General features: G+C 43.3%; 1 protein-coding gene across 2 annotated transcripts in view; it reads left to right on the forward strand.

Moving 5' to 3' along the window:
- Nucleotides 1–584: 584 nt before the first annotated feature.
- LOC138251898 (long-chain-fatty-acid--CoA ligase ACSBG2-like) overlaps nt 585–15,334 on the forward strand; it is a 239,873-nt gene continuing 225,123 nt past the window's right edge. The window contains exon 1 of one of the 2 annotated variants that reach the window (XM_069205688.1): nt 585–737. In XM_069205688.1, coding sequence (XP_069061789.1) covers nt 713–737 — 25 coding nt within the window. In that variant the 5' untranslated portion in view covers nt 585–712. The remainder of the gene's footprint in view (nt 738–15,334) is intronic. The other variant, XM_069205689.1, reaches the window with a different exon arrangement.

The following is a 15,334-nucleotide window of genomic DNA, read 5'->3' on the forward strand; positions in this document are numbered from 1 at the left end:
CAATAAACAAAAAGCAGGGAAACAAGCATTCATCAAACACATACACAAAGGATAACACATTTTGTTTAAAAAAAATTTAATTTGCAAAGAAATATTAAAAAGAAGAAAAAAAACATTAAGTTTAATAGGAAGGATGAGCTTTTATAATTTTAATTGAAGCCACACATTGTCCATACTATATATTCTGTTTGATGCACCCGGACTGCTCCCCCAAATCAATCTGAGGATACTAATTTAATTTTTGCTCCAATTTCAAATTCCTTGATGTACACAGTATTGTTTTGTAGTCATTTTAGTTATAGCTCCATGCACTTATTTTTTGCACACCAGGCCTGCCGCTGTGCACTGTAACCTAGATACATTTTATTTAGCCTTGTTTATTATTTTAACAATAGCCACATTTTGCAGACTTGTTTTATTTTTTCGCTATCTAGCTGTTCTTTGCCTAGGGCAGCACTGCGTTCTTAAACAGAACATTGTGTACACTCTGTGCTTTTCTCAAGGCTGCAGCAAGATAGATTGCCAGTAAAATGTGGTAACAGTTTGTCTCTGGTGTTCATAGAAAACACACATCCTTACATAGGGACATTTTCTCAGAACATCAGCTGTTATATTATAAAAACACTTCCCTGTCCCTCACACGTTGGAGGAAGATTCCAGCCAGAGGACCACGACTGTATGCTGATTGCTGAGCGCCTTGCTACAGCTGCTTATGGAGACTTCAGACCTTTGCTCAGGTATGGGGGATGATGTCTTCCCAGGGGAACATGAAGGGCAGAATTAGAGCTTAACATGCTGTGCTCTAATATAGCCTAGGTAGGAATTAGTCTATCGATACTAGTGACAGCATGGTAGCGTTAATCTTATGCTTTACATTCCTTGTTACCATTTTAATCTTGTCCAGCTTTATCATCCTGGTTATTGCAGTACATGTTTTATTAGCTAAGATACAGTTGCTTCATTAAAAACTTTACTGAAACTTATACTGGCTCTGTTTGTCCTTGTACATGTGAGACTAATACAATTGAGAGAAACAGATGAGATCTGAGTAACTACGATTTCCTTGAGGAGTCAATTTTGTCATGCGCTCTGCTGCCCAATCATCCCTGCTCTTGGGTAGAGATGAGGCACTGCCAGTTAGCCGGAGCAAAGCCCGGGTTAGAGCGACAGGTATCACCTGTAGAAGGCCAGACTCAGTCTCAACACACTGCAGGCGCTTCTACTGTTCAAAATCCAGTAGTCTCATTAGAAGAATGAGAGCCTTTGCGACAGTATTTTTTAAAATTTTCAATTGTATATTTAGCCACTTTATTTATATACACTTTATTGATCTGTTATTATTATTGAATTTTCTAAGCAGTCGCGGACCCCCTGAGGAGGCTTCGCCGAGCCCTAGTGGTCCCCGGACCACAGGGTGGGAAACACTGCTCTAAAGTGATTTGGTGCCCTGAAGCTCTTTCGGCCGTTGGTGCAGCACTCTCCATAGGCCCTGGTGCCAGCAAGTAAAACGGCCCACGGCTATTGGATGGGCAGCAAAGTATAGTTATAATTCAGGTTCAGTGGGTCTTGACCAGAGATACTGGAGTTATGCGGCAGAGGAGGGCCAAATTATGTGGCAGGGCTGAGTAAATGATGCGGCAAGAAAAGGCAAACAATGTGGCAAAATGCAGCACATTTTGCAATAGTATTACTTCATTATTTGGTCATTTTAAAACCTGGTAACACTGTCTGCGCCTTGGTTGAACCTCATTACTACCAATTTAATGCCCAAATAGAACAATAAGCAACAGAAAGGTGACCATTCCAGCTTTGCAAAGGGCCTTCCACCGCACAAAACATGCGTCACTGCATTTTTTGTAACTTTTGAACTGTTTGAGCTGGAAACATGATGGATTGTGTGGCAAAAATGGCAAATCTCTAATTGTGCAAAAATCACAGTAGCTGCACAATCGCATAATTCCAGTGGCCCTGGAATTGACATCCTCAGAAACTGCAACCACACTTCTGTGCCTCATTCGTTGTACCACTGACTGAAGAAGAGAAGCCACAGGTCCAAACCCCAGCCAGGTGCTAACCAAAAATATAAAAGATTGGGCCAGCAGTTACATAAACTGAAGCAAGAGCAGGGTAGGCAGGGACCCCTCCCACCTCCTGGCCACGATTCCACTGCACCAGTTAAAGTCCTGATATTTGTGCCCCTGATACAGACACTATTTTCTAAATTTCTGACACTTTCGATATTTCAGCAGCTGTGAATTCCTCTTTTCCTCACTTTCCCATAGAATGCTGATTGCAATTGCCACGTGCATGACTGTGCACTCCGCAGAGAGGTAGTGGCGTAACAAAGGCCCCTGCAGCCCCTGCGGTGTGGGGGAGTGGTGAGCTCCAGGGCCCCCCGCAGCACAGTACACTGTGCATGGGCAGCAGTCTCCTGACTGCGTCCAGTGGGAATGGTGCCCCCTCTAGTGACTTTGCAAGGGGTGCCTCTTCAAGTTTCATTTTGCACTGCAGAGGGGCCAAGGATTGGATGAGTCTGTTCTGAACACCTTGAGACCCATAGACTGAAACTGTAAGAAATTTGCAGAACTTTCAGTCTCAACTCCAGAGCTGTTAATTGTGCACTATCAGAAACACCCGTCCACAAACTGAATCTACCAAATGCACCTCAGATAGCAGTAGGCGCTATACAACAGCGATAGATGAAAAATAAAGCCTTGAAAATTAGCACCTAGAAGAAGCAGAAAATTAGTTAAGGATATGAGTACAGGGCCCACTAAGTACCCATTTCAAAGTCAGTTCTTAACTGTTGCCATTGCTGGTACGACTATTCTCATTTAAACTCTGCCCCTCCTACGCTTGTTCTATATTCAATGGAAGCTTGCTCTAATGTTCAGCATAATGTCTATAATGTCTATAATGGAAGCTTGCACTAATGCTGCGAGTGCTGTCCTTGTTCTGTGTTTAATGGAAGCTGCTGTGGGTTCGCCACTTGTTCTGTATTTAATGGAAGCTTGCACTGATGCTGCGAGTGCTGTCCTTGTTCTGTGTTTGATGGAAACTTGCTCTAATGTTCAGCATAATGTCTACAATGGAAGCTTGCACTGATGCTGCGAGTGCTGTCCTTGATCTGTATTTGGTGGAAGCTTGCACTGATGATGCGAGTGCTGTCCTTGTTCTGTATTTATTGGAAGCTTGCACTGATAATGCAAGTGCTGTCCTTGTTCTGTATTTGATGGAAGCTTGCACTGATGCTGCGAGTGCTGTCCTTGTTCTGTATTTAACAGAAGCTTGCACTAATGCTGCGAGTGCTGTGTTCTCCGTATTTGATGAAAGCTTGCACTACTAGTGCAAGTGTTGTGCTTCTTCTGTATTTGATGGAAGCTTGCACTGATGCTGCGAGTGCTGTCCTTGTTCTGTATTTGATGGAAGCTTGCACTGATGCTGCGAGTGCTGTCCTTGTTCTGTATTTGATGGAAGCTTGCACTGATGCTGCGAGTGCTGTCCTTGTTTTGTATTTGATGGAAGCTTGCACTGATGATGCGAGTGCTGTACTTGTTCTGTATTTATTGGAAGCTTGCACTGATGATGCAAGTGCTGTCCTTGTTCTGTATTTGATGGAAGCTTGCACTGAAGCTGCGAGTGCTGTACTTGTTCTGTATTTGATGGAAGCTTGCACTGATGATGCGAGTGCTGTACTTGTTCTGTATTTATTGGAAGCTTGCACTGATGCAGCAAGTGCTGTCCTTGTTCTGTATTTGATGGAAGCTTGCACTAATGCTGTGAGTGCTGTGCTTGTCCTGTACTTAATGAACGCTTGCTCTACTGCTGCAAGTGCTGTGCTCATTCTGTCTTTATTGGAAGCCTGTACTGATACTGCAAGTGCTGTGATTGCTCTGTATTTAACAGAAGCTTGCACTAATGCTGCGAGTGCTGTGTTCTCCGTATTTGATGAAAGCTTGCACTACTAGTGCAAGTGTTGTGCTTCTTCTGCATTTGATGGAAGCTTGCACTGATGCTGGGAGTGCTGTGATTGTTCTGTATTTGATGGAAGCTTGCACTGATGCTGCGAGTGCTGTGCTTCTTCTGTATTTGATGGAAGCTTGCACCGATGCTGCGCGTGCTGTGATTGTTCTGTATTTGATGGAAGCTTGCACCGATGCTGCGAGTGCTGTGATTGTTCTGTATTTGATGGAAGCTTGCACCGATGCTGCGAGTGCTGTGATTTTTCTGTATTTGATGGAAGCTTGCACCAATGCTGCGAGTGCTGTGATTGTTCTGTATTTGATGGAAGCTTGCACCGATACTACGAGTGCTGTCGATGTTCTGTATTTAATTGAAGCTTGCACCGATGCTACGAGTGCTGTGGTTGTTCTGTGTTTGACTGAAGCTTGCACCGATGCTGCGAGTGCTGTGATTGTTCTGTATTTGATGAAGCTTCCAGTGATACTGCGAGTGCTGTGTTCTATGTATTTGATGAAAGCTTGCACTTCTGGTGCAAGTTCTGTGCTTCTTCTGTATTTGATGAAAGCTCGCACTGATGCTGCGAGTGCTGTGATTGTTCTGTATTTGATGGAAGCTTGCACCGATGCTGCGAGTGCTGTGATTGGTTTGTATTTGATGGAAGCTTGCACCGATGCTGCGAGTGCTGTGATTGTTCTGTATTTGATGGAAGCTTGCACTGATGCTGCGAGTGCTGTGATTGTTCTGTATTTGATGGAAGCTTGCATTACTGGTGCGAGTGCTGTGCTTCTTCTGTATTTGATGAAAGCTCGCACTGATGCTCCGAGTGCTGTGATTGTTCTGTATTTGATGGAAGCTTGCACCGATGCTGCGAGTGCTGTGATTGTTCTGTATTTGATGGAAGCTTGCACCGATGCTGCGAGTGCTGTGATTGTTCTGTATTTGATGGAAGCTTGCACTGATGCTGCCAGTGCTGTGATTGTTCTGTATTTGATGGAAGCTTGCACTACTGGTGCGAGTGCTGTGCTTCTTCTGTATTTGATGGAAGCTTGCACTGATGCTACGAGTGCTGTGGTTAATTGAAGCTGTCACTGTGTGGTATGAGTGTTTTCATGTTTCAACATAAATTCATATGTCTGCATGTATCTACTTGCTCAGAAATTGTGTTCATACTCGGTCAAAAGCTTCCTACTGATCAAAATGTCACAATTCGGACAAAAAGGGAAGCCAGCATTAATTTTTAAGTTTTCCGGCTCCACATTTTCAAATTCAGCCTCCAAAGGGGTATCTCTGTCTCCCTCTTGGGTTCTACATCGAAGGTCACTGTTTTGTCTTTTATTCTTGGTGCACAATGAGAAAACCCAACACAGACATAGCATCCAGACTCCAACTACCAAGCCAAGAATGCATTGATTTGGAGAGCGACACACCACAAACTCCCCCCACCCCCACACACCCACACACAAAGCTACACCCGGCCTGGTAGTTGGGATGCTCCCGGCCTGCTGCTTTAATTCACTTCGCAGGGTGTTACATCTCGTAATCCGCGAACCCCTTCTGTCACAAATAGACAGTGACATAAAACAGTCGCACAGGGAGGGTCACCCGAGGCTGAAATCATTCACACCACACCCTGAGAATTGTGCATCCCATACTTGCATCACTACTACTTGGCACATCAATTTAAATTATCACAACTAATTGAACCACTGACCCTATTGCTTAGTGCCTTGGCTCTGTGCATTTGTCTAGAGACCCTAAGGGTGATTAGCTGCGCTCTACAAATCTCTGATTGATTGATGCTCTCTTGGAGGATGGAAGGAAAATGTGCAGTCCGCTCACTTCACAAAGTGACAGTTACATTAAGACAGATTCTGTGTCTATTGCCAAGGCAGACGGGACCATAAAAGCATGTGGTGCAGATTATGTAATTGAAAGCCAAATAATTGGGGCACAATTTCACCCCAGCCCTACCGGCCTTTCAATCAATAAATCAATCAGGGATTTGCAAAGCATGGCTACTCACCCGTGAGGGTCTCAGGGCACAGGGGGAGTGGGGTGTGCTGAGGATCCATCAAAGGGCCAGGCCTTGAGGTCCTTCCTGAACTGTGGCAGGGTGGGGGATTGCCTGATGTGGGTGGGGAGGGTGTTCCAGGTCTTGGCAGTGTTGTGGGAGAAGAATCTTCCTCGGGCTGTGGTTTTCCGAGGCACTAACGTCGCAAAGATCTCGGGAGTAATGTGACAACTCACAATGGGACATATTCCTGCTATGTATTTTGTGCTGCACAATGTGCTGTGTTTGTGCAACACTCACCTCGGTGGGCAGTGGCGTGGAGAGCAGTGTGATTGGTTGCTGGTTCTACGTCTTGTCTGCATGTGGCCTGCTGTACCTGAAGAGATGTGGTGCATCTGTGCCGGAGGCTTCTTAATGGTTTACATTCTTATACCAGAGGTGGACACTACAGGAAGCCATAAACGTCTTCAGGTTCACACATTCACTCCTTCTGATGAGGTGCCCCTAGTTTAGATGTGTCCTGTGAGGTCCATGGGGCCATTAATGTGCTGTCCCACCTCCCTGTCCCGTGCTGCACCATGCAGTGAATGTTGAACAAGCACATGCAAAGCCAGCAGGCATGGCTTCTAATTTAAAGTGCATCCTCGCTCCCACAGCCACAAACCCTTCTGTGTGTGTTTGTGCCAATATTTAATACCTCGTGTTTGACATTTGACTGCCAGTTAAGAGAAGCAGAAAGAGTGGTACATTCTTAAACAGTCCACTATTGTTTATGTGATGCATTCAGGAACACGATGTTATAAAGAAAATGTCAAAAGTACAAGTACTGGAATACCATGAAAACAAGCACTGGCAAAGACAGTAGACATGGCTCTAATATGCTAATGCATGCATATCAGGTTTACTGTCTTACGACATTGAACTGAAGTACTGACTTTGCCAATGCTTGTTTTGTGGTCTACTGCACTGTTAAACATTGGCAGCACCTAGGCACCCACTCAGGACCCACAGGCCAAGCCACAGTCCCATGCAGCTGTCACAGGCTCATTAAGCATCCATTCACACACCTCCAAAATACAATGTACAGGGAACACCCAACCCACCATCCACTTAGTACCATTGCGCCATCCCAAGAGCTCACCACTGCCCAGCACACAAATGAACACTGTGCTCTTTAAAGCCAACAGCCTGTTTAGGAAAAGGTAACGTCTCTAAGGGGCATATTTACAAGTGGTTGTGCGTCACTTCTTTGAAGCACCAGAAGAGCAGGCTGCAGGGCTATATCTACAAGGCCACACAAGGCCACTTTGCGTGGCTTTTCATGGCCTTGTAGATATGGAGTAAGGCGACACAATGCAAGTCGCTGTGTTGCCTTACTCTGCATCAAAGAGGCGTTCCATGTGCATTGCAGTGGCTGTTCTCACACAAAACCTATGGAATTTGCCACATTCCCAGATTTACACGGATTTGTAAATCTGGGAATGTGTCAAAAGCCTACGCCTCCCCAGCAGAGGCGTAACGAGGGGAAATTACTTTATTTCTCCTAATTTTTCCTCTTCTATGTGTGCTGGAAGAAAACCACATATTACTGCAATACTCTCTGCTCCCTGGCACTGAAGGGATCAACCTTGTGGGTGGATGTGATCCTTGTGAAAGGGCAGCATTCTGTAACTCAGAGAGAAGTCCTGCAAGGGCTGCAGTGGGCTGGCACATTACCCCTTGATACATGTGGGAGTTGGTGGAAGACGAATGTGAATGACATATTTTAGACCCTGCTGGGTCACCCCCAAACTTTGTACCGTCACCCCTCCTGTTTTCTGAAACAGTTTTTGTTGGCGTTTACGACTCTGTGCACTTCATCAATGCTAACTAGTGCTAACATGCCAGTGCTCACTATAGTATATTTGGCTGACCACATTTAATCTACTTATAAGTCCCTAGTCAAATGGTACAACATATATACCCAGGGCTGGTAAATTAAATGCTGCCATTGGGCCTGCAGCACATATCGTGCCACCAACTTAAGTAGCCCTTTAAAACCTGTCCCAGGCCTGCCATTAAAAACTGAGTGTGCAGTTTTAAACTGCCAGTTCCACTTGGCAAAATAATCCCCTTGCCAAGCCATAAACTCCAAAATTCCTTTTTATCACTTATAAGTCACCCTTAAAGTAAGCCCTAGATAGCCCATAGTACAGAGTGCATTGTCATTGAAAAGTTGGACATTTACTTTTCAAGTTTTACATGTCCTGGAAGTGAAAAACTCATAAATTCATTTTTCAGTACTGTGAGGCCTACCTCTCCTAAAAGATAACATTGGGTTACCTTATTACATTTATTAAATTATAACTTTGATTAAGAGTAGGTGGGAAGTCATGTTTGGTGTCTAAAGAATTGTAATTCAGAATCCTCTTTCATGGTAAAGTTGGATTTTAGGACACCCTCCATCTCAGGAAGGAGGGAGAGTTGGTGGGGCAGGTCTGTGAACAGCCCAATTGCACTTCAAAAGACTATGCCCTTTTTTCATACCACCGACTTCATACTACAATATTGTGCCTGCAGACAGACTGGAGTCAGGGCAGGGATGCAGGCAATTCCAGACAGGTCTGTGAAGAGAAGCCTCCAGAAGTTCCTCCCACTTCGAAGGGGAAACCAGGTATAAAAATAGAACCCTCAAACCCACTCTTTAGTTCACTTTCTGGATTTGTGGAAGGTCTCTCAGGGATTTGCCTACTGTGCACTTCAAAAGGACTACTTTTGCTGCACCAAGAAGGATAGCTCTGCTGCCTAAAGCCGGGTTCCCAGATGTCGGGCCTGCTGCTTTACTCTGGTCTTCTTCTTGATCCCAGGACTTCCAGAGTAACTACAAGGGCTAGCTGGATGATCTCCAGATTGCAACCTCAAGGAAAAAAAAGGTCCAACCATCTTGAACCTGCACGTGGACTCTGCCTAAAGAGTCCTGACCCTCCAAGTGGTGCTTCTCCAGTCCTGGACCCTTAGAAGTGTTGCTAAATTTGCCCAGATAGCCCAAGTCCAAAACTTGACACTTAATTTTTTTCGCCCTGGTTGGCTACAGCCTGCAGCTTTGTCCTGCTGGATACTTTCAACCTCCGAAAAAAGAGACTAAGGGCCTGATTACGATCTTGGAGGATAAAATACTCCGTCACAAGTGGGACGGGTATTCCGTCCTCTGTATTACAATCTCCATAAGACATAATGGAATCTTAATACGGCGGCCGGGATATCCGACATGTTTGTGATGGAGTAGCCCCGTCCGCCAAGATCGTAATGAGGGCCTAAGTCAGAATGTAGGAATCTTCACCATGACTTCGTCCAGTGGCTCCTTGAGTATGACTCTTCCAGCTCGGACACTGCCAGCTGTCTGCCCAACCAAACTTTATCGTCTGACATTTCTTTGTAAAATTTCTTCTAAGTCCGAAGGTAAGCAGAGACCAGGCACATTCCACTTTGTTTATGCGACATGCTCTCCATCAAGGTTGGCCATACCTTTCAACTTTGCTCCAGTCTTGTGGCTGTTAGCAATTTGATCTTTTAGGGGTTATTTTCCCTCATTAAACTTTTAAATTAAAGTTCATTATTTCAGTTCTACTGATTGGATTTTTCCAGTTTTGGTGTAAAATAATTTATTAAAACGTACTTGATTTTTCCACATTGCTGTGGGATTATTCTTGTGTTGTTATGTCACTTTATTACTGTGTTTGTGCTGCATAAATACTTTACACATTGCCTCAAAGGTAACCCTGACTGCTTTTGTGCTGAGCTATCAGAGGGTTAAGCACATGATAATTTAGTGACGTTTTGTGATTCACCCTGACGAGGACTGTGGCTGCTGTTTGACCAGGGCTCACACCCCTCAACCAATAACCCAATTTTCTCACATAGAACCATTAATTGATGAAGTCTGGCTGAAAACCCCCCGAGGTAACTTTTATGCACATAATTTTAGTAAAATCAAAAGGTCTTGACTAACACAGACCTGAAAAATACAATTATTTTGGCATTGGAAGCCAGCCTCTTGCAAGTGAGCAACAAGGCAAGCAATAAAGAAAGAAGCAAAGAAGGAGAGAAGGAAAGAAGGAAAGAAAATATTGACACAAAGTAGGCAAAAATAGTTAGAAAGAAAATTAAACAAGTTAGGCAAAACAATGTAAGAAATAGGGAAAGAAAGAAAAGAATGAAAAAAGTAGGCAAAAGGAATGTGGGAAAGAAGGAAAGAAAGAAAAGAATGAAACAAAATAGGCAAAAAGAATGTGAGAAAGGAGGAAAGAAAGAAAAGAATGAAACAAAGTAGGCAAAAAAAGTGAGAAAGAGGAAAGAAAGAAAAGAATGAAACAAAGTAGGCAAAAAAATGTGAGAAAGAAGGAAAGAAAGAAAAGAATGAAACAAAGTAGGTAAAAAGAATGTAACAAAGAAGGAAAGAGAGAAATTACAGAAAAAAAGAATGCAAGAAAGACCAAAGAAAGAACGAAAAATAAAGAAGGATCTAATAAAGGAACAAAAGGAGGAAGAATAAAAGAAAGAAGTATATATGAAGGCAGAATAGAAAGAATAATAAAAAAGTGTAGGAAAGAAAGAAAATTAAACAAGTTAGGCAAAACAAGGTAAGAAATAAGGAAAGTTTGAAAGGAATGAAAAAAGTAGGCAAAAGGAATGTGAGAAAGAAGGAAAGAAAGAAAAGAATGAAACAAAGTAGGCAAAAAGAATGTGAGAAAGAAGGAAAGAAAGAAAAGAATGAAACAAAGTAGGCAAAAAAAGTGAGAAAGAAGGAAAGAAAGAAAAGAATGAAACAAAGTAGGCAAAAAAATGTGAGAAAGAAGGAAAGAAAGAAAAGAATGAAACAAAGTAGGTAAAAAGAATGTAACAAAGAAGGAAAGAGAGAAATTACAGAAAAAAAGAATGCAAGAAAGACCAAAGAAAGAACGAAAAATAAAGAAGGATCTAATAAAGGAACAAAGGGAGGAAGAATAAAAGAAAGAAGTATATATGAAGGCTGGATAGAACGAATTATAAAAAAGTGAAGGAAAAAAGAAGACGGAAAGAAAGATTGAAAGAAAGAAAGAAGGAAACACTTGTGTTTGTTCTTTTAATTCCAGGTCATATGTGGCACAGATACTTGCTTGACTACGGGCAACAAATAAATGGTACTAGAACAATTCTTGGGGCCAGATGTATCACCAAGGCCTTTTGCGATTCGGAAATAGGTATTTTTAAGAAAAAGCTATTACCGACTTGCAAAGTGCCATGTATCACATTTGCGGATCTGTAATAGCGATTTCTTAAAAATCGCAAATGCTATCACTGAATCGCAAATTGCGATACCAGCCCCATTCACACCTATGGGCCTGTTGGCCCATATCTGCGAATTTTTTGCATTTCCAAAATTGCGATTTCTGAACCAGAAATCGCAATTTTGGAAATGCAAAACCCCAGGGTGCTGGGGGCCTAAGGCCCCCTCTGCTGCACCCCAAATTTTTTGGGGGGGACATGTAAGGTGCACACATGCCAAAAGGGCATGTGTGCTTTACATGTACATTTTAAAAATGCATTTTAAATGCATTTTTAACATTTGCACATGGTTACCGCCAGGTTCAGCCTGGTGGTAAATAGCGATTCCTAAATGCCCAAATCGCATTAAGGAATGGCTTCATACATGTGCTAAGAAATCGCAAATAAGGAATCCTTATTTACGATTTCTTATTTAGAGAGCCGCAATTTGCGACTCTCTAAACAGGGTCGCAATTTTAAGGAATCGCTATTTTAGCGATTCCTTAAAATTGCCTTCAGAATGCCTTTCATACATTCTGAACGGACTTTTTGCATTCGCAAACGGGCATTCGCACCGTTTGCGAATGCAAAATACCTTAATACATCTGGCCCTTGGTTCTTTAGGTAATTTTAAATGTCCCCTTTTTTTTAAGTATACCTACAGGTACTTTGAGTTAAGCTCACCACACTCATTTCAGATTTGGAAAAGAAGTCAGTAAAGAGACCCCTTAAAGGGCTTATTGCATTTGCCACCTAATTCATCATCTGCCGCAAAATCTGCAGATTTAAAAAAAAAATGTGCAGCTCAAACACTTTAAAAGTTACTAAAAATACAGCAACACATGTTGGCGAGGAGTGAAAGGCCATTTGCAAACCTGGACTTGTCACTTTTTTGGTGCTTAGTTCGATATTTGGGTATTAACCTAGTACAAATAAGGTGCAAGCAATGCCCAGACAGGGTTTAAAAATGATAAAATAATTAAGTAATACTACTACACTGCATTATTTGTCTTTTCTTGCTGCATAACGTACTGGACCCTGCTGCATAATTTGGCCCTCTCCTGCCACATAATTCCAGCGGCCCTAAACAAGATGACTCCAGCAAAGAGTCTGTAATACTTAACTTGAAGACTAAAGTACGAGGTCCCAATCATAGCATAAATCCTTTGGGGTTTATTTATGAAAGGCGTGCAGCACTGCTGGGTCCTTTTTTCTGATGCTCCAGCGGCACGAACCTCTCAACCCTATCAATGAGGCCGCGCAGTGCCACTTTGCGTGGCTTTGAAAGGGCTCATTACATGGAGTGAGCAAAGCAGTGCAAATCCCTGTGTTGTCTTACTCCGCACCAGGGAGGGGTTCCATGGGCGTTGCAGCAGGTTTTTCCACGTAACACCCATTGATTTTTACGCTGCCCCAGATTTACTTAATCATGTAAACCTGGGGCAGCACCAAAACCCTACACCTCCCCAGGTGAGGCGTAACAAAGAGAAATATTTTTATTTCTCCTTGTTTTTACCTCTTTCCATGTGTGCAGCATTCTGCAGCACACACAGAAAGAGGGAAACGCCTCTTTGGATTTATTTGCTGCAGGAAGGTGCCCATTCCTACACAAAAACTATCCTGCATGTGACACAGGCAACATTGCACCGTTGTGCAAGAGTGCTTGCGTTGGCGCTATGCAGCCAAGTGTGCACTGGCGTGGGGGGAAAGGACAGAAATGCACTGTTCTGCATAAATACAATGCACGCCTGCCCTTTCACATCGGTGAAGGGCAGAGCAGCAAGAAGACATTTTGAACGCTGCTCTACGCCAAATCCCCATAAATAAACCCCTTAGTTTCTAATGTTACGTATAATGATTGCCTAACAAAACGACGCTCTGAAAAACAAGAGTTTAAAACTTAATGTAGCAAAGATGGTGCCACCAATGCAAATCTCAAGTAATTCACATATTGCTCTTGGAAATGTATTTCGTCTTAATTGTATTGTTGGGACAGTAAAGTCCTCCACATGGTAACGGAAGTGCAACCCTGCCCTGAGTGCCGCAACTTTATTGATGTCTGGATCCCTAATGCTGCATTTTTGTTGACATAGACCTGCTTCATGAATTGTGGTATTGTTGGACTGGGAGGGGTGCCTAAAGCTCTCCCCTCATAGTGGTGAAAGGCTACTGCCTTTACCAGCAATTAGCGCCACAAGCACAGTGGTGGCAGCATACTGTGTAGTGATCAGTAGCAGTGAACTGGTCCTTTTTAAGCTGTATCAATGGAGCGAGGCCTACAGGTTTATTCATTTAAAGTTCAGCTGCTGTCTAAGCTCACCTGAACCAGCTGCTCTCCCTTCGGCACCCTCAGAGGTGGCGTGCCCAAGAACTCCAGATGCCCTGATCCTACAGCTGTGGGTATGACTGAATTCAGGCCAGTCAGCCTTGGGGAAACTTGCTTGCTAGACAGAGCTGTGGCACTGGAACACTTTTGATTTTTGGTTCAGAGTAGGAGTGGACTCTTTATACTAAGAGTTATAGTGGAGAATATCCTTAAAATTGCGTAAAGTGAACAGGGAATAACTGAGATCACTAGAGCAAGGGGGGTGGGACAGAGGTGACTGTCTATGTAACACCAGAGCTCTAACCTCAGGAGTACTTTGTAATTGTTTGTGAATGTCTTATTTCCCTTTGTGTTTTTAGCATCAAAATAAAATACTTCTATTTTATCCTAAAAGTGTGTGTTTGGCTAGGCAATAATGTATTGCTGCTATTGTGCATATTTTGAGTTGAGCCTTTGTTCATCCCCTGTATCCACCTCCCGCCTAAGGCAGCCTTGGACTGCTCAGACCACTCTATTCCTGAGAGTAAAGTGGGTACTTGGCCCCGTTTCTCAGGATCTATAGTAGGTCTTGCCCGGAAACAGCAGGAGTAAAAAGTCTCCACCCCGACAGTTGGGTCCAGTAACTCCTGATCCCCCTGGTCCTCTGAATGGGGTTCTGACATGTGTGCTTCACCTAGTGTAGACTTTGAGGCTGCAGAGCTTCAGCCCAAGTGATGTCCTCACCCTGGATGCACCACTGGGCTTTGTAGTGGAAGACTCAAACACCCTTGAGGTTCAGAGGGATGCATATCTGCATTCGTTCGGCATTCACAGTTGAGCGCAAACCAGTGACTGACAGTGAGATAAGGCGGAGGAATTAATCTCCACAGTGATCACCCCTGGAATGCAGGTGAAGCTGTGAAGAGAAGTGGTTGCATCCTAGTTTGTAGGGATGGAAACATATGTGATGGACCATCACCCAGGAGTAATCCACTCACGGTTTCAGATTAGGGAACAAGCTGTGGGAGTGGGTTCTGTGAGCAAGGCCTTGCTGTGCTCACCCGTGCTGGAGATTCTATCAATTAGCATGTCTCCACAAAGTATCGTGGTGTAGGGCACAACACGAGTCAGAGTCCAGATTCTTGATGAGTTTCTTTATTTATGGACGAACACAGACAGCACATGTCAATTCCTGTTGACCACTCCAGCTCTAACCTCAGCTGACAAGCTCTGGAACACTCAACTGAAACCATGTTGGCATCATCCTAAATAAGAACACAACACAACCATCTTCTTCCTTAACAAAACACAATAACCTCTCCCAAAACTGATGGAAGCGGATACCTTGAAGGGAAAATAAACATAGAAAATAATTACCATAGAAATGTAAAAGAAATGAAAAATGTAAAACTATAGTATACATCCGCAAAACAATACAACTTGCTGTATATGTAACACAAATTTAATCACATTGTATACCAACTTCATTAATAATTAAAACAAGGACAGAATGTGCAATTCCCATCCCCACAAAGCAATAATGATTAATTCAAAATGCAATCCTGTAGATATTTGGGGCAGCTGGTGAGACTTCTGCCCACCCCCTTTAGAGAACACAGTGTGTGTATTTGTATCAGTACTTTCGCCTTGAATGACACAAGCGGAATCCCTGGAAGGGACAACATGCACATTGGTAGCCGCACATTCACCTAGGGTGACATCAGTGTCCTCGCCACCATGACTATGTAACCTTGACCTGGTCACTTGCGTCT

Source organism: Pleurodeles waltl, chromosome 1_2, assembly GCF_031143425.1.
Source record: "Pleurodeles waltl isolate 20211129_DDA chromosome 1_2, aPleWal1.hap1.20221129, whole genome shotgun sequence".
NCBI classification, from domain to species: Eukaryota; Metazoa; Chordata; class Amphibia; order Caudata; family Salamandridae; genus Pleurodeles; species Pleurodeles waltl.